Genomic DNA, 25,315 nt, shown 5'->3' with positions numbered 1-25,315 from the left:
CAATTTCGATAGCAAAACAACTATAAAATACCTTTAAAATTCGATTAAACTCATTTTGCAAAAATGCATGAAATTTGTATGACTAGCATTTTTCCATAGACTAAGTGTATGAAATTGTATGATTAGCATTTTCGGTCTATGGAGGTCAACCCGGGTATTCAAGAAAACAACCCCCACATTGAAGTTTCTTCTTATAGCTGACAGATTACAAATTTCAGTTTAGTTATAAAGAGTAATTTTTCTGTTTGGATGCAGGTGCGTTCAAGTTAAAAAATTTTGTCTAGTTGAATAGTATCGTCAAATGAAAACGCGCATATCATAGTGTGACTAGCGCTCTCAAGAAAGATATCCCAGAAGATTTCATGCTTCTCTCTGAAATGATTCAGAACTTTTCCGTTTCGATCAGTCATGAAATATTTCAAGTACTTTCCACCAAATTTATCTGCTGCAACTGATGGTGATGATAACTTATTGTGTGGCATTTTGAACAACGGTAGTTGGATCAATCGGTCAATATTTGGTAGCATAACTTTGACTTTGTTGGCGGTAACATTCAATTTCTCGATTTTGCTTCTGAATAATGTTTCCAAAAGATCTCTCCGATCCCTGTAATCCAAGTACGATGTACCATACACTTTGTGTGACCAGTTTATTGTGTGGAAACGGTGCAGAGTTTTAAGTCCACTGCAACTCTCCGCAAAATCTATGAAGTCGAATCTGGGCCAAAAATCAGGCACGTTACTCCAGTCTATCACATGAGGTTCCAGTTTTTTGACATCACCGGCGAACCGGAAATCATTAGTCTCGACTGTTTTTACTGATAAGTGGCATTTTATTTTCCCATTTTGAACGAATCCTCGCAACTCGGATAGCTTTTTGTGTGTTTGCGACGCTATGAACTTGATAAGAGATGTATCGCTTTCTGTCAACTTGCTCGCAATTTGAGTCATGTCTATCACGGCGTAGAACATTTCAGATCTGATTTTCTTCCAATTATCATCTGCATCAGGAAACATAGTGCAATTTCCACAAACTACAACACCTTCAGTGAAAATGCAACCCGTAAGGCAGTAATGACCATATGCCATTCTGTCATCTTTGACTTTCAAGTTACTCATAGGCGCGAAATCAAGCACAGTCAAAGGTTGTGCAAAAGCCGACTGCGCGAATTCTGTCGTCATGTTCATCTTTCGTTTCCAATTGTGAGCATACTTGTTGAGCAGATCATTGTCGAGATTTGGTACTTCGTTTTGAAGAAATGTCTTGAAATCTTGTTGTGTTTCTTTATCCCAGCACGAAGAAAACCAAATTTGCAGAATCGTTTTGTCACTCACCTCAGACTTCAACATTTCGTAAATCAAGATACTTCTCGCTACTGTAACTTCAGCCTGATCGTAGCCGTAGAAGTGTATCACTCCGTCATTGTCGTTTCGATATGAACCCCACAAAAGCTGACTTAGATCAACATAACCAATGGATACGTAATTTCGACCACACTCGAAAACGAGATTTGTACTCGGAGTATTGCGCAAAATATGCACGTTGTCTACGATGCTGTTTGTGCCTTGCAAAGTAGTTAGGTATGTAAAATTATGTTCTTCGCAAATGTGTCCGTCTTCTAAATCGTTTCGTGCTAAAAACTGAAACAAAAACTGCGTATCGGGTATGTTCCATCGCTTCAAAAGTAGTTCCAGGGAGAAATCCTCGTCAGTAAAAGCATTTCCTCCGTCGTGGATATTATAAAAACGACTAATGAATTCTAATTCTAGGCCCGCCATTTCGTTTGCGTGGTGATAGTGAATGTGTTCTGGATATTCATCCAGAAACTCCGTAGTGTAATCGGGTATGAAAGGCAACCCAAGTGAGGTTGCTTTGTCTTTATGCAGGGAATGCAGCTCCATTAGCTGAAACCTCTCCCGCTTGACTCCCGAAGCTTGATTCGCACTTGTCTCAACTATTGGTTGTTCATTGCCGCTTGGAGCCGGTGTAATTCTGCAGATCTTTTTATGAGCTTTCCAATCCTTCCACTGACATTCCTAGAAAAGTTGCCTACGCGTGTTATATGAACGCAATATATCGCGCGTTAATTACCCCAACCTGGCCAAAAGCCAAAACTTCACTGAAAAAAAAACTACCTTAGTGGACAGAACTAAGCGCAAATTCAAAATTTTAGTCTGCAAAATGCCTTGTTCAGAGCTACCATCTATGAAAATATCAATACTTGGTTTCAATGACTTACCAATGCAATCCGGGTCTGAAAATGCCAGCTTTTCTCATCTGCACTAAGTTTTTTACTTCGCATGAAAAAGTGAGAAACGTCCGAGGTTAGTAAAATTTTCACACAGATTGTTTCCATTTTCTCGCTGAGAATGTTTCACGTCCCATGAAAAATTTTATTAATCCGCTTATTCAAGAAAGAACTCACTACGATGCGAAACTTAATGAAGAAAACTGGAATTTTTAAACCAGGATTACATTGCTAAGAAAAAACTTAACCGAATGTAAGACTTTTACCGAATTTCGAAGGAAATGTTGTCCAAAATGTGCATTCAAGGCAGACATTTTACAGACTAAAATCCTGAGTTTGCGCTTAAATTTGTCCACTAGTGTAAGTATCTATGCCTTAAATCCAAAACAGACCAGAACACCGGTTAAAAAAGCAAAGTTTTGACCATTGACTGTGCTTTAATGAACTTTGCAAGCAATAAAATCGAGTAATATTGGTATACGAAAGTACATAAATCAACCGAAGCATAAGTCAGACAAAATTAAAAAGAAAATTTCAATCAGTCAAAATTTATGTCACTGAGAAAAAAACCTTAACTTTCCATGAATTTTGTAATTCATAAGTAACATCATTATTTTGTAAAACCATCATAACTTAGAGTAGTTTATACGGTAGCTATATTACACATCACATCGGCTGGTTTTCTTACCACAATTTTTCTGAATAAATCTTGAGAATTTTTTTATTTGAAAAAATGGTTTTGTGTTTTACGAGGCAATTTAGAGTGTTTTAGCCAATTTTAGATTGTAACACTTTCTGAGTTTTCTGAGCAAAAGTTACTAAATATTCAAAATTGTATTAAAAAGACATGCTTGCTCAATGATACAATAACATACATTTATCGTTTCTACTTTTGAAGAAAATGACGGAAAGTATATGCTTGCGGTGGTTTTTTTTCTCCTGACAAAATTCGATTTAATAGCTAGCAGTTCGTGACGAAACTTTTAGAAATCATTCGAAAAGTAGTTATTTTCTGAGCTCAAAATCAAAAAGATATTTCACTTGTGATCCATTTTCAGAAAGTTACGGGAGTTTACATATTGCCAATTTCGAACAATTAATGCGCGATATATTTCGCGCTATAAACGCGTAAGTGGAGATTTAATCCGTCTTATAAATAGTTCCATTTTGATTGAAGGAAGCTTATTTGCTATAATGATTTGTTAGAAGGACTGAAAACTATCACTTAGTAGTTTATATGGCGTGTGGGGGTATGATTTTCACGAAATATCTCAAATTGGACAAAAAGTTTGCATTTCATTTTATTACTTTTTTAATTTCTTGTTCATTGTATGGTTAGCATTTTTTTTCATACCATTTTTTTCCTTTTTTTATGAAGAGACACCAATTTCGATAGCAAAACAACTATAAAATACCTTTAAAATTCGATTAAACTCATTTTGCAAAAATGCATGAAATTTGTATGACTAGCATTTTTCCATAGACTAAGTGTATGAAATTGTATGATTAGCATTTTCGGTCTATGGAGGTCAACCCGGGTATTCAAGAAAACAACCCCCACATTGAAGTTTCTTCTTATAGCTGACAGATTACAAATTTCAGTTTAGTTATAAAGAGTAATTTTTCTGTTTGGATGCAGGTGCGTTCAAGTTAAAAAATTTTGTCTAGTTGAATAGTATCGTCAAATGAAAACGCGCATATCATAGTGTGACTAGCGCTCTCAAGAAAGATATCCCAGAAGATTTCATGCTTCTCTCTGAAATGATTCAGAACTTTTCCGTTTCGATCAGTCATGAAATATTTCAAGTACTTTCCACCAAATTTATCTGCTGCAACTGATGGTGATGATAACTTATTGTGTGGCATTTTGAACAACGGTAGTTGGATCAATCGGTCAATATTTGGTAGCATAACTTTGACTTTGTTGGCGGTAACATTCAATTTCTCGATTTTGCTTCTGAATAATGTTTCCAAAAGATCTCTCCGATCCCTGTAATCCAAGTACGATGTACCATACACTTTGTGTGACCAGTTTATTGTGTGGAAACGGTGCAGAGTTTTAAGTCCACTGCAACTCTCCGCAAAATCTATGAAGTCGAATCTGGGCCAAAAATCAGGCACGTTACTCCAGTCTATCACATGAGGTTCCAGTTTTTTGACATCACCGGCGAACCGGAAATCATTAGTCTCGACTGTTTTTACTGATAAGTGGCATTTTATTTTCCCATTTTGAACGAATCCTCGCAACTCGGATAGCTTTTTGTGTGTTTGCGACGCTATGAACTTGATAAGAGATGTATCGCTTTCTGTCAACTTGCTCGCAATTTGAGTCATGTCTATCACGGCGTAGAACATTTCAGATCTGATTTTCTTCCAATTATCATCTGCATCAGGAAACATAGTGCAATTTCCACAAACTACAACACCTTCAGTGAAAATGCAACCCGTAAGGCAGTAATGACCATATGCCATTCTGTCATCTTTGACTTTCAAGTTACTCATAGGCGCGAAATCAAGCACAGTCAAAGGTTGTGCAAAAGCCGACTGCGCGAATTCTGTCGTCATGTTCATCTTTCGTTTCCAATTGTGAGCATACTTGTTGAGCAGATCATTGTCGAGATTTGGTACTTCGTTTTGAAGAAATGTCTTGAAATCTTGTTGTGTTTCTTTATCCCAGCACGAAGAAAACCAAATTTGCAGAATCGTTTTGTCACTCACCTCAGACTTCAACATTTCGTAAATCAAGATACTTCTCGCTACTGTAACTTCAGCCTGATCGTAGCCGTAGAAGTGTATCACTCCGTCATTGTCGTTTCGATATGAACCCCACAAAAGCTGACTTAGATCAACATAACCAATGGATACGTAATTTCGACCACACTCGAAAACGAGATTTGTACTCGGAGTATTGCGCAAAATATGCACGTTGTCTACGATGCTGTTTGTGCCTTGCAAAGTAGTTAGGTATGTAAAATTATGTTCTTCGCAAATGTGTCCGTCTTCTAAATCGTTTCGTGCTAAAAACTGAAACAAAAACTGCGTATCGGGTATGTTCCATCGCTTCAAAAGTAGTTCCAGGGAGAAATCCTCGTCAGTAAAAGCATTTCCTCCGTCGTGGATATTATAAAAACGACTAATGAATTCTAATTCTAGGCCCGCCATTTCGTTTGCGTGGTGATAGTGAATGTGTTCTGGATATTCATCCAGAAACTCCGTAGTGTAATCGGGTATGAAAGGCAACCCAAGTGAGGTTGCTTTGTCTTTATGCAGGGAATGCAGCTCCATTAGCTGAAACCTCTCCCGCTTGACTCCCGAAGCTTGATTCGCACTTGTCTCAACTATTGGTTGTTCATTGCCGCTTGGAGCCGGTGTAATTCTGCAGATCTTTTTATGAGCTTTCCAATCCTTCCACTGACATTCCTAGAAAAGTTGCCTACGCGTGTTATATGAACGCAATATATCGCGCGTTAATTACCCCAACCTGGCCAAAAGCCAAAACTTCACTGAAAAAAAAACTACCTTAGTGGACAGAACTAAGCGCAAATTCAAAATTTTAGTCTGCAAAATGCCTTGTTCAGAGCTACCATCTATGAAAATATCAATACTTGGTTTCAATGACTTACCAATGCAATCCGGGTCTGAAAATGCCAGCTTTTCTCATCTGCACTAAGTTTTTTACTTCGCATGAAAAAGTGAGAAACGTCCGAGGTTAGTAAAATTTTCACACAGATTGTTTCCATTTTCTCGCTGAGAATGTTTCACGTCCCATGAAAAATTTTATTAATCCGCTTATTCAAGAAAGAACTCACTACGATGCGAAACTTAATGAAGAAAACTGGAATTTTTAAACCAGGATTACATTGCTAAGAAAAAACTTAACCGAATGTAAGACTTTTACCGAATTTCGAAGGAAATGTTGTCCAAAATGTGCATTCAAGGCAGACATTTTACAGACTAAAATCCTGAGTTTGCGCTTAAATTTGTCCACTAGTGTAAGTATCTATGCCTTAAATCCAAAACAGACCAGAACACCGGTTAAAAAAGCAAAGTTTTGACCATTGACTGTGCTTTAATGAACTTTGCAAGCAATAAAATCGAGTAATATTGGTATACGAAAGTACATAAATCAACCGAAGCATAAGTCAGACAAAATTAAAAAGAAAATTTCAATCAGTCAAAATTTATGTCACTGAGAAAAAAACCTTAACTTTCCATGAATTTTGTAATTCATAAGTAACATCATTATTTTGTAAAACCATCATAACTTAGAGTAGTTTATACGGTAGCTATATTACACATCACATCGGCTGGTTTTCTTACCACAATTTTTCTGAATAAATCTTGAGAATTTTTTTATTTGAAAAAATGGTTTTGTGTTTTACGAGGCAATTTAGAGTGTTTTAGCCAATTTTAGATTGTAACACTTTCTGAGTTTTCTGAGCAAAAGTTACTAAATATTCAAAATTGTATTAAAAAGACATGCTTGCTCAATGATACAATAACATACATTTATCGTTTCTACTTTTGAAGAAAATGACGGAAAGTATATGCTTGCGGTGGTTTTTTTTCTCCTGACAAAATTCGATTTAATAGCTAGCAGTTCGTGACGAAACTTTTAGAAATCATTCGAAAAGTAGTTATTTTCTGAGCTCAAAATCAAAAAGATATTTCACTTGTGATCCATTTTCAGAAAGTTACGGGAGTTTACATATTGCCAATTTCGAACAATTAATGCGCGATATATTTCGCGCTATAAACGCGTAAGTGGAGATTTAATCCGTCTTATAAATAGTTCCATTTTGATTGAAGGAAGCTTATTTGCTATAATGATTTGTTAGAAGGACTGAAAACTATCACTTAGTAGTTTATATGGCGTGTGGGGGTATGATTTTCACGAAATATCTCAAATTGGACAAAAAGTTTGCATTTCATTTTATTACTTTTTTAATTTCTTGTTCATTCATGTGATTATTGAGACCTTGAAAGGCAGTCGGAACATTCAGGGCTGTGCGCTGTTATAAGCAGCCTTGTTTGTTGTTAAGATCTGGCTTTTGTTTGTTGGGAAACCTTTAATTTCATAATCGCTCGCAGTTATTTTCACCGGAAAATTAGAAATTGAAGTAGTTGTTTTAAATCAAAATTTTTGATAAAATATAGTTTGGTGGATTGAGTGCAAACAAAACTGGTTTTTTATTTTGCTGCTAAAAAGTAAAAAAGTACCTTTGAGCAGTAACAAGCTTTTCTGCAACCAGTGCAAGCTTTAGCGTTGGTTTTTTGGCACATCCTACAATTCATGTTTTCAGAATCGCTGACACCAAAAGTTGAATGAAAACTTGTCTCCACGCTGGGCCTTTGGTTGCCGCCTTCAGCAGATCTGATTTTGCAGATTTTCATGTGAACTTTCCAATCGCTCAGTTGGCATTCCTAAAAAAGTCCAATTATTCACATATGTGTGCTCCAAAACTCAGAAAAATAGAGTCATATAAATTTAGAATTTGTGAATTGAAATCAAAACAGAGCTGTGTAAGGGCATACTTGGTCCAAAACCAGAAATTTGTCAAAGCATTGCGCTTTTTACCATTCACAAAACTAACTGAATCGCTTCTTATTGGCTTCCTAATTTATGAGGCTGAATGAGCCAGACGAATTATCGACCAGCCAAAGAAAAGCTTAATACATACACCAGCCAAGTTTCGGGTTATTGAGTAAATAAAACAGTAAAAAAAAATTACGTTGTCTGTGTAAAATGTTGCATGATTTTTTTGTAGATTTTGCATAACTGTTTTAGGATTGTTTCGTATCAGCTCCGTATTTTTCTACTGGTTTAGGAAACTGGTGGATGCTTCGACTGGTTTAATTGCCATTTTTTGTTTCAAGTTTTCTGTTTCAAGTTTAAAATTTTGCAGTAATTTGAAAAAGAAAAGCACTATAGCTGTTTTGAATACAAATGCTTGTAAGGGAATATCTTGCAACTATCCGAACAACCTGTTTTCAAATCACCGTAACCAACGAGCTCTGTTTTTAAGATAGAAATGATTTATAGCCTATTTAGCCAAATGTTTTCGTATTTTGTCTACAGAAATGATCTATGTCTTTTCTTAGTTTAGAATTAAATAATTTCTGGAAAAAATAACCAAAAATCAGTTCATTGCTTAACCGCAACAAGATAAAAATTGCTTCGAGTATACACAATAGCCGCAATACAATTGTTGCTTTGGAATACGACAAGTGTTGCTTTGAATTAGATTGCTAAAACTATGCGAAGGTATCAGGTCGTGTAGCCTAGCGAATAGCACAACCGTCTGTCTATTCAATGGCAGGTGGGGGTTTTGAGCTTCACAAAGATACTTTTTCTTTTTTTCTAGCTAGAAATAGCCTAGATTTAGCTAACTTTTGATCAAAAATAATATGAGAAACAAAAGTTTCAAAAAATCCCTGCTTTTTTAAAAAAAAATTACAAGAAGTTTTGACCAGAAATAAAGAGTATTTTTGGTACGGGTGGCCGTATTTGATATGGGAAAGGTGGCAAAATATACCTTTGAGCAGTAATAAATTTTCCGGCAACCACTGCAAGCCTTAGAGTTGGTCTTCTGGCACGTCTGACATTTCATTTTTCCAAAAAGTTGACTTCCAAACGTGAATTATTACTTGTCTCTGCTCGTAGTTGTCCGGGTTGATCAAAAATGCTTATCATACAATTTTCATTCATATCAAAAAAATGCTACAGAAAAAGTTTAAAAGCTCTAAGATAAGCATTTTTTTCACTTGTAGAAATCGTAGGAGAAGCGGTTTTTTATAAACCAAACAGTTAATTTTTTAAAAGTTTTAGTCATGTGACTGAAATCATGTTTTACCCAAAACTGGAGTCACCAAAGGATTGATCGTCTGGCATCACCAATGCCTTGGAAACTATCTGAATTGTATAGGAGTTCTCTTCAGAAATCATATACTGAAAGCATCAAATTTTTAAATTTTGGCAAAATTTTTCACAGATGATTATTTTCAAAATTAGAACTTTCAAATTATCAGACATTGATCAAGGCATATATAAACATGCCATGCAAAAGAAATAGGAGTTTTTAGCCTGTTCAAAAAAAAATTCAGAGAAACGGAAAAAAATATTCAATTTTTTGTGGATCCAGGACTACGTTATGCAGACAAAAAACTAATATTTGCATGCAATGCAAAAATTTTTTGGAAAAGGTTCGTTTGAGCACAAAAATTGATTTGCGGTTGAAAAAAATTTCAAAAAATTTCAATAGTTTGGTGCAATTTCAATATTACTTGGAAAAATTTTTGTTGTCGCCATCAAAAAAAATGCTAGTCATACAATTTTTATATATGGAAATTGTATGATAACCAGTTTTTTTCCCAAAAAAAGAAACATAGTTTTTTATCACCAGACTGTTTTATTTGGTTCAAATAGCCGCAGAAACTTAGTTTGAATATTTTTTTCCATGATTTTTTGAAATTGTATGAAAATTGTACGATTCGCGTTTTTCCATACATTTGATGTATGGAATTGTATGATAAGCATTTTCAGTGTATGGAATTGTAAGATAAGCATTTTTGGTTTATGGAGGTCAACCCGGGTGCTGATTGCCGCTTTGAGTCAATGTTAATCTGTAGATTTTTACGTGCTTTTTCCAATCTCTCAATTGGCATTCCTGAAATAACAATTTTGCCAATGCATTGTGCTTTGATTGTTCTTGAAAGCAATTAAACTGATTCCTGTTGCCAATATCAATATAGGAAAATGAAAATGAAAACAAGCTAGCCAAAAAAGAACAGGCTATATTGACAAGTCGGGGCTAACTGAATAAAGCTTGAGCACCCTGGCAAAATGATTGTGGCCGGATCTGTTAATAACACAGCCTTGTAATTGACAACAATGAGTGGAAAACTTCAAAAGCTACATTTTTAGACCGAATTTTTGTCTCAAGGTTGTCTGAAAGACCAAAACTATCAAAAAGCTAAACTTATTTTGTTTGTTTGAACTCTCTGCTTATGAAATTCTCTCGCGGAATCGAAGAATACCATCTTTTACCAGGCTTCCATACGCAAAGATGTTATTTTGGCTTCAGTTACCATGTTGATTGTCGTAAATCCTGAAATTCCACTGAAGTTTCATGGATGATAAAGTAATAAAATCGCTTTTTGTTTTCAAAACTGTTGCCAGCCTAATCAAATATTATTACAAATTGATGGGACCACACAACCAGTTAAAACCATTACAACACATTGTTCTCAGAGAATTCAAATCGATTATAGTCCTTTTTGAAATAATCCATGATGCATTTTAATGAATTATAATCTGCATAAAACTTGTTTAAGTTTTTTTGCAAAAAATGCAGATTTTTCTGCATCACCCACAGCCAACTCGATTTTTAAAGCAAGTCAATTTTACTTAATTATTGCAAAACGATATTCCCCACACTGTTATCGCCCCTCTTCTCATTTTAGCTCCCCCAACCCCAACAATAATCCCCTTTTACATTCATCCACACCCACTTCCCCCAACCCTAACGCTTATTCCCATTCTTACACCCATCTTTGCCCGTCCCCCCTCCCCCAGACGCTTGACACCCCCGTAAGATTTTTTGAGTGAGGGTGTGTCAAATGTGTGCAGGGAGATAAGTAATTGAAATAAGAATGGCAAGTACGGTTTTAGGTCGGTCAAATTGTCTCTTTGAGCTCTACCAAATCACAAGAGAGGCCCTAGTTTGACCTAATTTTAAATCGTTACAGAAGCCAATTAAAATAGAAAGCAATGCAAAAACCTTTGCTCTGGCCGAGTTACTTCTCAGTTCAACATTTTAAGGTTTGATGCGAAGAAGAGTTTGAAAAATCAGGCTAGTTTTTAAATGATTATAATCCATTATGATCCAATATGATTTATTATAACCAATTTTAAGCCATTATAGCCGCTTACTTCAGAATTTTTAAATGTCGCACTGTGGAAATCCATTACAGTACAAATAATATCCATGAAAACTAGTTTGGGAAAGTTCTGTCTGAAAGGCTGGTTTTTGCATTAAAAAACGCCAAAAACTATTTGACTGCTTTTTATTCTGCCTTTCCGACTAAATTATAATTATTTCAGAACAATTTTCTTAATACTAATTAATAAGACTCAATAATTAATCAGTGTAAGCGTCGTCGAAAAGAATCTGTAGTTTTTCATTGTCACAAACATACAGACCTATTAACGTATATACGTTAGTATCAACCTTGGACACCTCAAATTGTTAAATTTTTTTTAAAAACGCCATCATCAATTATCAAATTTTGTAGATGATCGAAGGCTGGGTAACGAGTTTTTTTTATATTGATCACGAGTTTGAGTATCAGCTCAGAATTTATACTCAGCAATCGCGCGAGCTAAATAAGTTTTTTAGGTGTTGCATTGTCAAAAGTTTTGTCAAAAGTAACGAACAGATTAGGGAGTCTGATTACTAGACTCCCTAATCTGTTCGTTACTTTTGATAAATTTTTTGACAATGCAACACCTAAGAAACTTATTTAGCTCGAGCGATTGGTGAGTATAAATTCTGAGCTGATACTCAAACTCGTGATTGCGAGTAATATTGTTAATAGTTCTAGTTGATTTAGGCAGTAGCTTTGAACTTTAAGCAAAATGACTATTCACTTTTAAAATTCAGTTTATGCGCTTCTCTGCGTTATATAGATCCTTGTTAAAGTCGTTGTTGTTATTTAATGAACTTGTTGTTCAAATTTTCGATTCGGAAGTAACGGAATATTTGTGCTCGGGGTGGGTTTTTTTTCTTCCTGGATGGCGGTTGTCGGTAACCCAGTCACTCGAGCGGAAGATCAGCCATCATACGCGTAATTACACGTGCTTTTATTTTTCGACATAACACGCAATGGTGTTCTATAGAACGGAGGCATAACACTATGCCTCTCTTCACCGGATACTCCCACCAGTGTTGGTCGCAGTTCTTTCCCATCTTTTTGCACCTTTTTCCTCATCCTCGGCCAGAATGCAGTCTTGTAATTCTCCTAGAGTTGGGTTCCGATTTAACAATGCTTCCTTTAATTTGATGACAGTTTGATGACAGTCCTTTGTTCAGTTGATTTCCTGAGTAGTCGCTCTGTCGTCACAAATGAAGCCAAGATTGCTTTTGTTACTGAAAACTAGAGTAGCGCTGGTGAAAACTTTTTCAATTCTCAAGCTTGCTTTGCGACCAGCAATACTGGCGAGCCTTCTGAGAATTAAACTTGAAACACATTTTTTAATGAAAGTTGAAAATTTTTCCATGTGGACTGATTTCACCACTGTGCTACAATGGTTGATCTCCACCAGCAAATTGCCTGTCTTTGCGGCTAGTCGGGTTTCCAAAAATCTCGAGTTTACCACAAATGATGAGTGGTGTCAGGTGTACAGTAACGGCAATCAAGCTGATAGAGGCAACCGCTGAAAACCTGCTGAGGCACTGAAAGCAAGTGATTTGGTGAAAGGTTCCCTCTTTCTGATAATTAAGGATGGGCCCTTCAAAGCTGACTAAGAAAATCTCACCGGCATTCGCCTCGAAGCATCTTTATATGGTTTGAATGAAGGTTTTAAACAAGATGAAAGTTTGACTGGCACATCTAAAACCACCGAAATACTTTTTGCCGTGAAAATTTTCAAATCATTTTCGAAATTTCCAAAATTGCGGCATAGATTTTGAGGTTATTAAATCACCGCCGTCAAAATTGCCTTTCTCGTTCGATAATCGATCCGACCAATTTAGAATAATCCTTGCAAAAATTTTTGATACTGGCTCAATCAGTGTAATTCTCCTCGAATTCAATTCATTTCACAATAAACATTCCATTAAGTTGTTTAGCCGAAAAGATTCTTTTTCGCCATTTACCGGTCCCGGTGTTATATTTCGTTCCACTGGCCGTGTTTGCCGTCTCGCCTCTCTAAACTTTAACGTTAATTATCCCATCATTTGAGATAGGCAATATCTATTCATAATGATGCTACCGACGTTTTTTCACCAATGCAATCATCAACAATGTGTTGATTATCTTCGAGCTGTTGTACTATTAGAATAAGTTGGGTTGGGGCTCCGTATTGTCCTCCCTAGAACACCAAAGAACACCTTTGCGTGTTATGCAGGAAAACAAAAGCACGTGTGATTACGCCTATGATGGCTGATCTTCCGTTCGAGTGACTGGGTTACCGACAACCGCCATTCACGAACAGCGGAGTATACTACATCTGGCCGTTCCACGTAATGTATTGACGAAGCTCAGAGAAATGTTGGGGCCTTTTATTTACGTTTATGACAAAACGTGCCGTTCTTCTCGAAGTTTTTCCGTCAACGGACACAAAATCTTGTGTACTGGGCAGAGAACGCTTCATTGCTTGGCGAGGAACGCTTTTCGTCATCTAGTCCGACAATGGTACGAATTTTTTTGGCTCGGCCAAAGCTGATTACATGCGTTGAGTACAGGAAACGCCATACATGTCTTCACGTTCTTAAAAGCCTAATCTGGAAAGTCAATCCATCCAGTGCTCCTCATCATGGAGGTGCGTTAAAAAGGCTCTTCTGGAGCTTCAAAGAGTATTCTATGAAATTCCCACTACACAAAAAGGAAGTCCTCATAACCACGTTTTGTCTATTTGTGCAGTCTCTAGACAACCGTCCGCTCACATCCGTATCTTCCAATCCCAACCATTTTGAATCATTAACGCTGAATCACTTCCTACTTGGACGCCCGTCAAGTAGCTTTCCGCCTCTAGATTTCGAGAAATCTGGACTTGTTGGCTCCGTGAGTATCTACCAACACTCAACAGACAAGCGAAATGTTTTTTTTTACTCCAGAGTCACATTAAACACTGGAGACCTCGTTTGGAGGATTGAATACAATAGTCCAAAAGACCCTTACCCGTTTGCTCCAGTCAAGTCGTTGAATTATGGCAACGATGGCATAGCGCGATCCGCTGTAGTAAGATTGGCAACCGGCGAGTTCACTCGACCAACCTAAGAACTTGTGCCCATTTTCGTTCCTTCAGGGGGCGGAAGATGTTAGCGCGTGCTAAGATTCGTTTAATTTCTGTAATTTACTCATGTCGTAAACAACTACTTTTTGGGTCAGTTAATAGCAAAAATTTTACTTTAAACCCTGAATCCTTAGAATCTAAGACTTGAATTAAAATGTCTAGTTTCGGTTAGTTTCAAATACTTTTAGTAGCCGATTTTAATAAAGCGTTTTTTTGTTCAACAGAGTTTCTGTCGCTATAAGTTATATATCAATTTGTTCAAACTAGTGTTCATATAAAAATATTGAAATATAGAAGTATTTAAGTGTATACAAATTTGAGGTTGTGAAACAATGCGAATACCGGAAAAAATCTCTGTCTTTCTTTTATTTTTAAACAACCGTCCTGCTTATCAGGATTAGAGAGCAATGAATGGGCAGGCGGAACTTTCAGGGTTTTTTGTAACTTTTTTGCCTTCCAGGAATTCACAAGTCTTGATTCTGAAATATAAATTTAAATAAGGATAATATTAATAAGAAAACTAAGATTTTTGAATAGAATAGAAAATTTGAAATCGTGTTTTTTTCTTACCTCTAAGCAGAAGGAATCTCTCTCACTAATCCTCCACTTTTGCAAAAGTGGGGCGGGGTGGGGGATTTGATGCTCGGTACAAAATTCTATTCTGCTTAACCGCTGATTTGTTTCTTTGTAGATAATATTTTTTTTACTAGGTACCCGATTTGTTACTAGGTTACTAGTTAAAGAGATGGACAAAGGTTATAATAAAAAATCATGATATCATGATTTGAGTATGAAACTATTTTTTGTGTAGATTTGTAGTTGATGAATGAAATTTAGAAGCATGAGCAAGACGCAAGAGTTAAATGTATGAGCAAAATTTATTGCTAGTTGTTAATTTATCAGCTAGAAGTACGAGTTAGAAGAACGGTAGAGTTTATATTGCATTAAGTGAAGCCACGGTTATATGAGTGTTTGGTCATAGTCTAAGAACCGGCCGGCTTTTAATCAGACCGCGTAGAAAAAAAATAATAACCACCAATTCAATAACTGACGCAAGGTGCCTAACTCTGGGACAAGGGAGTTTATTGGAAGAATCCATCCTTAAATGTTGGTAATTTTTATAAAAACTTCTTCTCATTTTGGAAAAAAAGCGTTTTTTGTGTATTGATTGTATTCTTTTATCGGAAGAGTCAAATTTTTGCCACGACTGCGAGACCGGCGCCGCAACTAAATAGATTAATCCGAAAACAATTTTGTGCTCACATTACGAGGCCAAACTATGCACTGGATAGGCGCACAATTTTGTGTCTGCATGTTCCTGGATTCCAGAGACAAGTCTTTAAATTGTTAAAATTTTATCGGAACGATCAAAGGATAGTAAAGAACAAAAGAAGACTGCTCGTATCAGGGCGAAGCCCTGAATGTTCCGACTGCCTTTAAGGTTTATGGAGCAGCAGTAATAACATTTAAAAAATTAAATTGAATTAAATAAAATAAAACGAAAATTTTTTTTTCCTAAATTTGAAATTTTTTATGAAAATGATCTTCCCACACGCCATATAAAGTACAAAAAGAGAGATTTCGTTCCTTGTAACAAATCAATTATGGCAAATAAGCTTCGTTGAACCAATTTGGAACGATTTATGAGACGGATTAAATCTCCGCTTACGCGTTAATAGCGCGAATTATATCGCGCGTTAATTGTCCCAAATTGGTCAAAATGGCCAAAATGGCAATCTTTAAACCCTCATAACTTTACGAAAAAAGATCACAGGTAAAATATCTTTTCACATTTAAGCTCAAGACAACAATACCTTTTGAATGATATAAAAAAATTCCGTCAAAATGGCTAGTTAAAAAGTCGAAATTTGTCTGAAGAAAAAAAAACCCACCCCGAGCACAAATATTCCGTTACTTTCGTATCGAAAGTCGGAGCAACAAGTAACAAGTAACCAATTAACCAACTTTAGTTTAAAACGTAGAAAAGACTTTATGTGCGTTGAAACTCGCATCTCAAAAAAGTGAAAAAAAAACTATTATAATTTAGTTTCATTGTCAGTGTCCACAAAAGTGAAAAAAAAAAAAATCGATTATAATGGATGAAAAAGGATTTTGCTGCCTCGAAAAGTAGTAATATTATAATCATTTTTAATTGATTATAATCGATTTGTTTTCACTTTTGTGGACAGTGACAAAGAAATTCAATTATAATTGATTTTTAATCATGGAACTCGAATGCGGGTACGAATGCTGACTTTTCATTTCGTTAAAATACAACTTATGCATCTATGCACATCTCTACGAATCTACAAACAAAAATTGCTTTACTTCTCTCAAATACAAATACACATCGTTGCACAAATTTTCTAATTTACTAGCACAGTCTGTTCTATTTCTCAACAATACAAATTATACATCTATGCACAACTGTTTTAATCTATTATCGAAATTTGCTCTATTTCTCAAAAAAACAAAATACACATCTATGCATACCTCTCAAAATACAAAATACTAACGTCTGCCCAACTCTTCTAATCTACTAGCAAAGTTTGTTACTTTTCTCAGTTATACAAAAATACAAAATATGCATCTGTGCACAACTAGTCTAATCTCTTAATAACAAATTGTGCTCTATTTCTCAGAAAAATGAAAATGCACATCTATGCACTACTTATCTACAAACATAAATTGATTGTTTTTCTCCTCTCTACGGCATACTTGAAGTGTTCTGCTTATTTACCAAACTGAAAAATCTTATCTCAAAAAGCAACAGAACATAGTAACAGAAAGTTTTTGTTGAAACCTCGTTTTTGAGTTTTAAATTACTCCTTTGAATTGCCCGGAGCACTTTATGCATAGAGAAAACTAAAAAAAGCTATTGACTTGGTTGAAAAAAAAAACTTTTTTTTCCTTTTATTCTGGAGCAGTTTTCAAAAACTTTCTAAAAAAAATTAGCTGAATTTCTTGATCCGAAGTTGATGCTTAGAAGAAAAAACGCTGACAGACACCTCTCTGTGGGAGTTGACCTTCTTCTTTCTTAGAATTCAATAGTCCTTCTTTTCGTAATTTTTCACGAAGTCCTTTTTAACTGAGGGAGCCTCGATCGCCGAAACTTACTGATTTTGAAGGGCAGCGCGAGCCGATAATTTGCAATTTTTTATCAAACGCTTCAAAAAAGGCACAATAATTATATTTCTATGTTTTTTTCTAAAAACTAGCCTGCGGCTCAGAGACCTTTGCCAAGAGAGGGTCTCTACGGTGTTTTAAAAGATTTCGAAAAATCAAATTGGCCCACTAAAAAACTGCGAGTATCTCAGATAAAAAACATAAAATTTAGAGCAACACAAAATCAGCAAGCAAAAGATTTTCTACGATTTCGATTGGTTAAACGAGTTCTATAATTCGTCCTTCTATCACTCCACGTATCTAAGTTATGAGAAAAAAATCAGTCTTTTTTTACTTTTGGGGTCAAATTGTTCTCCACACATTCCATTGACATGCCGCCCTCAGAATACAGATTGAAATAAATCAATTTTAGTCATTGTGTTTATCCAATTCAGAACTTACTATAACACATTTAAGGCCAAATAATGTGGTTTTTTCCATTTTTTTTGTTTCGTGTCGTGTAAATTTTCTAAAACTCTGCTTTTAGCTTAAAAGTAATGCATGTATTGCAAAACGATCTATGTGTACGGCCTAATTGATTCGTAAACCTATACTTACGGTTAGGTTAGATGGACGTTAGAAAAAGGGCGATAGAACGTTGTGGAGAAAGGCAAATGTACGGTGGTGTGTCTCGGAGTCGAATACCCGGATAGCCGAAAAAAAACCAGTTCCCGATTATTTTTTGTCCCATGATAGTCAAAAAAACAAAGTTGTGCATAGATGTATAATTTGTATTGTTGAGAAATAGAACAGACTGTGCTAGTAAATTAGAAAATTTGTGCAACGATGTGTTTTTGTATTTGAGAGAAGTAAAGCAATTTTTGTTTGTAGATTCGTAGAGATGTGCATAGATGCATAAGTTGTATTTTAACGAAATGAAAAGTCAGCATTCGTACCCGCATTCGAGTTCCATGATTAAAAATCAATTATAATTGAATTTTTTTGTCACTGTCCACAAAAGTGAAAACAAATCGATTATAATCAATTAAAAATGATTATAATATTACTACTTTTCGAGGCAGCAAAATCCTTTTTCATCCATTATAATCGATTTTTTTTTCACTTTTTGTGGACACTGACAATGAAACTAAATTATAATAGATTTTTTTTCACTTTACTGAGATGCGAATTTCAACGCACATAAAGTCTTTTCTACGTTTTAAACTAAAGTTGGTTAATTGGTTACTTGTTTCTTGTTGTTCCGACTTTCGATACGAAAGTAACGGAATATTTGAGCTCGGGGTGGGTTTTTATTTTCTTCAGACAAATTTCGACTTCTTAACTAGCCATTTTTGAGGGATTTTTGTTGTGTTGAACGCTAGTGTTGTGTTGAGCTCAAATTTGAAAAGATATTTTACCTGTGATCATTTTTCGTAAAGTTATGGGGGTTTAAAGGTTGCCATTTTCGCCAATTTGGGACAATTAACTCGCGATATATTTTGCGCTATTAATGCGTAAGCGGAGAGTTAATCCGTCTTAAAATTGTTCCAAATTGGTTGAAAGAAGCCTATTTGTCATAATTGATTTGTTACAAGGAGCGAAATCTATCTTTTGTACTTCATATGGCGTATGGGGGGATGATTTTCTTAAAAAAAGTTTCAAATTTTAGAAAAAGAAAATTTCATTCAATTTTTATTACATTTAATTTTTTGATGTTATTACTGCTCCATAAAACCTTAAAAGGCAGTCGAAACGTTCAGGGCTGCACCCTGATACGAGCAGTCTTGTTCAATTTTTCTAACTAACTTTGATATTTTTGTTACTTTTTAATGTTACTCAACATTACCCCCCTAGCGTACGGGTTCAAGTGGGGGGTGGGTTCAGGTGTGGGAGGGGGTGTTCTGATGGGGTGTTCAGGTGGGGGATGTTCAAGTCGGGGGGGGGATGTTCAGAGGGCGGGGGATTTAGTGGGGAGGGCAGGGCTTCCGCAAAAATAAAAGTAGGGGCCCATTATTTCTATAAATAATGGAGGGAAAGGACAAAAAGTATGTCCATTATGTATGGATTTGCCTTCGATTATGGCCATAAATTAGGGATGACGTAACCCCATAATGTAAAACAAATAGTGAGCGAGCAAGCACTTGTTGTATTGTTCGCATTGAGCCAGCGTGGTTTTGCTTTGTTCATACCGAATTTGTAAAGCATATCTCCACATCACCTTGAGGCTACTCTTTTCTTAAAATTCAAAAAAGAGCTTTGGGATACTAAACTCGTTTCGGAGGCGGAGCAATAAGCAGAAAGGTGCAAGTGCAGAATGGGTCCAAGAGCAGAAAAACCGAAAAATATTGACTTATATTGGTTTATACGGGCTAATTGATAAAACAATTATTAGAATCGTCAAAAAATACCAAGAAAACGATTATGTTATGCATGAATTGACTAATTTCATTTAGGTTTTTGATAAAAAAAGTTTTTATTTAAATTCTTGATTTAATTGCTCAAACTATGCATAAAATGTTCGTTGCTCTGCTATTTTTGACATTTCTGATAATTATTTTACCGGTTAGCTTATAGAAGTTCACGTTTTTCTATTTTTCTGCTCTTGGACCTATTCTGCTCTTAGACCATTCTGCTTTTTGACTGGCCACCACTCGTTTTGAGTATTTAGTAAAATTGAATAATTTGTTTTGATTTTTCATTCAAAATTATGGAACGAATAAAGCCCCATAATTGCCATTATTTATTTTTCCTGAGCGATTATGGAAATAATGGAGGGAAAGAAAGATGATTATGGCATATTGTAGGGCGGAAACCCCATTATATGGCCATATATTTTCAGGTGGGGGTTTTAGTGGTGGGGACGGGAGCAAAGAAGCAAACATTATTGGGGTTGAAGGGGAGCAACGTTGGGGGGGAGGAGGAGAGCTTAACGGAATCTTTTTGCAGTTTGAGTTTATGTTTTGGAATGGATTAGGCCGTACACTCGCTTTGCAAAGTTTCTGCATAACTCATTTGATAAATGCAGAAATTCTTGCAAAGTTTTGCACGACGCGCAAAACAAAATAAAGTGGAAAAAAATCTATTTAAATGTGATTTCCTACTGATTATAAAATCCATTATAATGGATTTAAAATGAATTACAAGGCATTTTGTTTTGGCGACAAAAATTGATTTAAATCCATTTTTAGTCCAACTTTGTTGTCTGAACGTAATATGGAAATCGATTATATTTACAACATTTTAGACGACGAAAATCCATTATAATCGATTTGTTTTCACTTCTTAAATGCGGGTATTGTCATCTCTTCATAAGGATCTCTTTAACTATCCCTGTATGGAAAAAGGAGATTCATTGCTAGGTACAATTTTTACATATGCTTAACCACTAAACTAGTTCAATATAGGGGTCGCAATTTGACAGAAGGTAGCAAAAAAAGAGTAATACTTGAAGAGATTCGTATTTCTGAAAAAAAAGCTGGTGTATACTGCCGTTTTTTGAAATTCCGTTTCATCTGATGCTCTATACAAAAAAGTTTAAACTCTTAAAGACAAATTTTGATAATTTTTCTTTTTGCTGCTTTATATACAATCATGCTTTAAAGTATTTATGAGTTTATTGAGTATTTTTTACATGACACTGTTAATATTGACAAAAGTTTGAGAAAAACTTAAGTTTAAAAAAAATCGAAAAGTTATAGATAAATTTTGATTAAAAGTTAGGCCAGCATTCAGTTGTTAAATCGCTGATGTCTTGCATTTAAAAATATTGTTTTCAGATCTTTCATTTTTGAATTGTCTGCTCCATGAACTAATTGTTCCGATTTTCGAAGAAAACGGAATATTTATACTCGTATGGTTTTTTTTTATTCAGTCAATTTATTGGGCGATTTACAGTTTTTAACAAAACTTTTTATATCCCACTGAAGATATCAATTCCCTGAAATCAATTGTAAAAAGATATTTCACCTCCAATAATTTTTTGCAAAGTTCTGAGAGTTTGAAATTTGCCAATTTGGCCATGCTCTGGGTTACTTTATGTGCGATTAGATCATTTTATTCATAATGTTGAAAGCCGCACGCAAATTATTCATGCGCAGCGAATTATCCTGCACAATAAAATCGTTCAAATTGAATTGAGGCTATTAGCTAATCGATCGTATTAGTTTCGTACGATTCAAATTTCTACACATGATTTTTGAAATACCATCCAAAATTTATAAATTTTCAGTATTTTCTTTTTCCCAAAAACTTTTCGATAGAGATTAAGGGTCGGAATATTCAGGGCTTCGTCCTGATATACGAGCAGTCTTGTTTGATCAAAGATTATTTGCGATAATCAGTTTTTACGGTAAATAATCCAAATAATCCAATTTTTTTTTTCTCTCATGAAAGAAGGTCATTTAATTTTATTGCGATTATCTATTTTTACAGAAAAAAATTTAGGTTTTTGTATTTTTGTCATTACAATGTTTTCCTTAATGATGAAATAACCTATTTCCTAATATGACAAAATCTATAACCAGACTTCTCCTGAATTTGAATTATATTTCAAATTACTTTTTTGTTTTTTGATTTCGCAATATCCCAATTTTTGATTTCGACTTTACACCCTATTTTTTCTGGCTTTTTTAATTGCTTTGAAAAATTTTTGCTTTTAGTATGCAAAAACAGATAGCTCAAATTTAATTTTTAATTGAAAAAACCATAGGTTAAGCGGAATTAACGATGGAAAACTCAAAACTTTAGAGAAATAAAAGCTATGGATGAAAATCTATGAAATCTCATGATAAAACAAATGATAGTAATTTTGGGTGTTTAACCCGTAATCCTTATGCTACACAATTTTCCGACATTTAAAAAAACAACTCAACTCTACTTTCACACAAATCATAAAATTTATATTGAACTGCTAATTGAATTTAGTTATTAAAACAAAAAAACTGGATGCAAAATTTTCCTTCTCAAATTAATTGTATCAGATTAGAAACCATTGTTTTTGAGAAATTAACACAAACTAAACATTTTAATACTAAACAAACTAGAGAGAAGACAAATATTAAACAATTTGGAATTTCTATTTTCATAATATGTTCAAAAATTTCTTATGTTTTGATGTAGATAAATTAAAATTAACTTTTAAAAATTGCTCTCTTCTTCTGTTTTAGGTTGATTAATAAAATCATTTACTGCAAACAAACTATTTTATTTGACTATAACTGTTCATGAAACAATGCTAGAGACGGAAATTGTCTGCTAAAGATTTGATAAGATAGTCAAACTAAAAATAAACAAATTTTAAACAATTAGAATTTTGATAAAATGTTGTGTTAGTCATTTTTCTGTTCGTAGAGTTTTTACCAAGTAAAACAAATCTGTATAATTGTTTTCTCGAAACCAACATGGCAACTTTAAATTAAAAGATCATGAAGAAAAAGACAAATTACAAAAAAAGTATCAAAAATATATAAACTACGATTTCTCTTCAAAAAAACTACTATTGCATATCAGTCAAAGTTTGTTGAAATCAAATCATTAATATGGAAACTAAGCTAGAATAGAATACAGAACAGCAAAAAAACTGTGTTGTCGCATTACAGTTGTTAATTTCTTTGTCGTTCATCTAAAATTGACAGTTTTTATAGTTACATAGATGACAATCAAATTATTTTTCGATTCATTTAGCTGCTAAAAACTAGTGCTTTTTCTTTTGTTATAAATCTGCTCTTTTTTTGCGTTCACGTGGACAGATAAGTTTTAAAAATTATTAGAAAAGGTGACAAAAAAGGTCAACATATGTATCTTTACAAAAAAAAATCTTTACTTTGACAATGCTCAGCTACTGAGTCTTTTCTGTTTAAAGACAGACACGGAAGGAAGTACAGAAAAAAAAACTTTGCTCAACTGTTTGATTGAAAAGCTCTCAAGTGGCGGTAGAAAATTATAATTAATGAATAAATGGAAACTTTCTGATGTCGCTCAAAAACATTTATTAAGAGTACAATACGCATATTTGACAACACCTTCTCTCAAAAATTGATCGTGAAGTTTTTTTTGAAATTTCAAAATGTATTTTCCTTTCAAATTTTTTGCAAGTTTTTTTGTTGTTTTTAGGATTTTTTTGTTGTCAAGAAGACGCTAGAAGAACTTTCAAAAACTAATATTCCTGGAGTATAACTAAATTTCTACGTCTTATTATTTGTGTTATAGGACTGTTTGCTCGCTTTATTCGCTCAAAAATAGACCGAAAAACAAACATTTTTATCCAGTGTATCTCTGTACTGAAGAATTTTTTTGAATTTTACTAAGATGTTTTGAGTCACGACTGCACTGGCTTTAACACGATATGTCCCTCAATTTTTTCTGATGATTTTTTGTGGTACCTGAAAAAAAAACCTCTTTCTGATGATTTTATGTGGTACCTGAAAAAAGACTTTTTCTGATGATTTTCGTGGTACCTGAAAAAAAAGAACCTCTTTCTGATGATTTTTGTGGTACCTGAAAAAAAGAACCTCTCTCTGATGATTTTTTGTGGTACCTGAAAAAAAGAACCTCTTCTTGATGATTTTTTGTGGTACCTGAAAAACCTCTTTCTGATGATTTTATGTGGTACCTGAAAAAAGCCTTTTTCTGATGATTTTTGTGGTACCTGAAAAAAAGAACCTCTTCTTGATGATTTTTTGTGGTACCTGAAAAAACCTCTTTCTGATGATTTTATGTGGTACCTGAAAAAAGCTTTTTTCTGATTATTTTTGTGGTACCTGAAAAAAAGAACCTCTTTCTGATAATTTTTTGTGGTACCTGAAAAAAAGAAACTCTTTTTGATGATTTTTTGTGGTACCTGAAAAAAAGAACCTCTTTCTGATGATTTTTTGTGGTTCCTGAAAATAAGAACCTCTTTCTGATGATTTTTGTGGTACCTGAAAAAAAGAACCTCTCTCTGATGATTTTTTGTGGTACCTGAAAAAAACCTCTTTTTGATGATTTATTGTGGTATCTGTAAAAAAAGAACCTTTTTCTAATAATGATTTTTTGTGGTACCTGAAAAAAACCTCTTTCTGATGATTTTTTGTGTTACTTGAAAAAAGAACCCCTTTATGATGATTTTTTGTTGTACCTGAAAAAAAGAACCTCTTCTTGATGATTTTTTGTGGTACCTGAAAAAAACCTCTTTCTGATGATTTTTTGTGTTACTTGAAAAAAGAGCCCCTTTATGATGATTTTTTTTGTACCCGAAAAAAAGAACCTCTTTTTAATGATTTATTGTGGTACCTGTAAAAAAGAACATTTTTCTAATGATTTTTTATGGTACCTGAAAAAAACCTCTTTCTGATGATTTTTTGTGTTACTTGTAAAAAGAACCCCTTTATGATGATTTTTTGTGGTACCTGAAAAAAAAGAACCTCTTTTTGATGATTTATCGTGGTACCTGTAAAAAAGAACCTTTTTCTAATGATTTTTTGTGGTACCTGAAAAAAAGAACCTCTCTCTGATGATTTTTTGTGGTACCTAAAAAAAAGAACCTCTTTCTGATGATTTTTTGTGGTACCTGAAAAAAGAACTTCCTATGATAATTTTTTGTGATACTTGAAAAAAAGAACTTTTTTTTGATAATTTTTTGTGGTACCTGAAAAAAACCTCTTTCTGATGATTTTTTGTGTTACTTGAAAAAAGAACCCCTTTATGATGATTTTTTGTGGTACCTGAAAAAAAGAACCTCTTTTTGATGATTTATTGTGGTACCTGTAAAAAAGAACCTTTTTCGAATGATTTTTTGTGGTACCTGAAAAAAAGAACCTCTCTCTGATGATTTTTTGTGGTACCTGAAAAAAGAACTTCTTATGATAGTTTTTTGTGGTATCTGAAAAAAAAAGAACTTCTTTTTGATAATTTTTTGTGGTACCTGAAAAAAAGAACCTCTTTCTGATAATTTTTTGTGGTACCTGAAA

The 25,315-nt window shown here is 34.3% G+C and overlaps 2 protein-coding genes across 8 annotated transcripts in view; one reads left to right on the top strand and one right to left on the bottom strand.

Annotated features, from left to right (window-relative positions):
• Positions 1-25,315, top strand: part of LOC134851555 (high-affinity choline transporter 1-like) — a 69,697-nt gene that overhangs the window by 38,232 nt on the left and 6,150 nt on the right. The gene's annotated exons all lie outside the window — the stretch shown is intronic.
• Positions 3,772-8,927, bottom strand: LOC134851583 (uncharacterized). The gene is made up of 3 exons (XM_063867725.1): positions 8,785-8,927; positions 7,469-7,672; positions 3,772-5,668 (listed from the first exon to the last, which is right to left on the bottom strand). The coding sequence occupies exons 1-3, from the start codon at positions 8,857-8,859 to the stop codon at positions 3,899-3,901; spliced, it is 2,049 nt and encodes a 682-aa protein (XP_063723795.1). The 5' UTR covers positions 8,860-8,927; the 3' UTR covers positions 3,772-3,898.

This window comes from Symsagittifera roscoffensis, chromosome 7 (assembly GCF_963678635.1).
Source record: "Symsagittifera roscoffensis chromosome 7, txSymRosc1.1, whole genome shotgun sequence".
Taxonomy (NCBI): Eukaryota; Metazoa; Xenacoelomorpha; order Acoela; family Convolutidae; genus Symsagittifera; species Symsagittifera roscoffensis.
The sequence above is the reverse complement of the archived record's forward strand: the minus strand, read 5'-3'. Positions and strand labels throughout refer to the sequence as shown.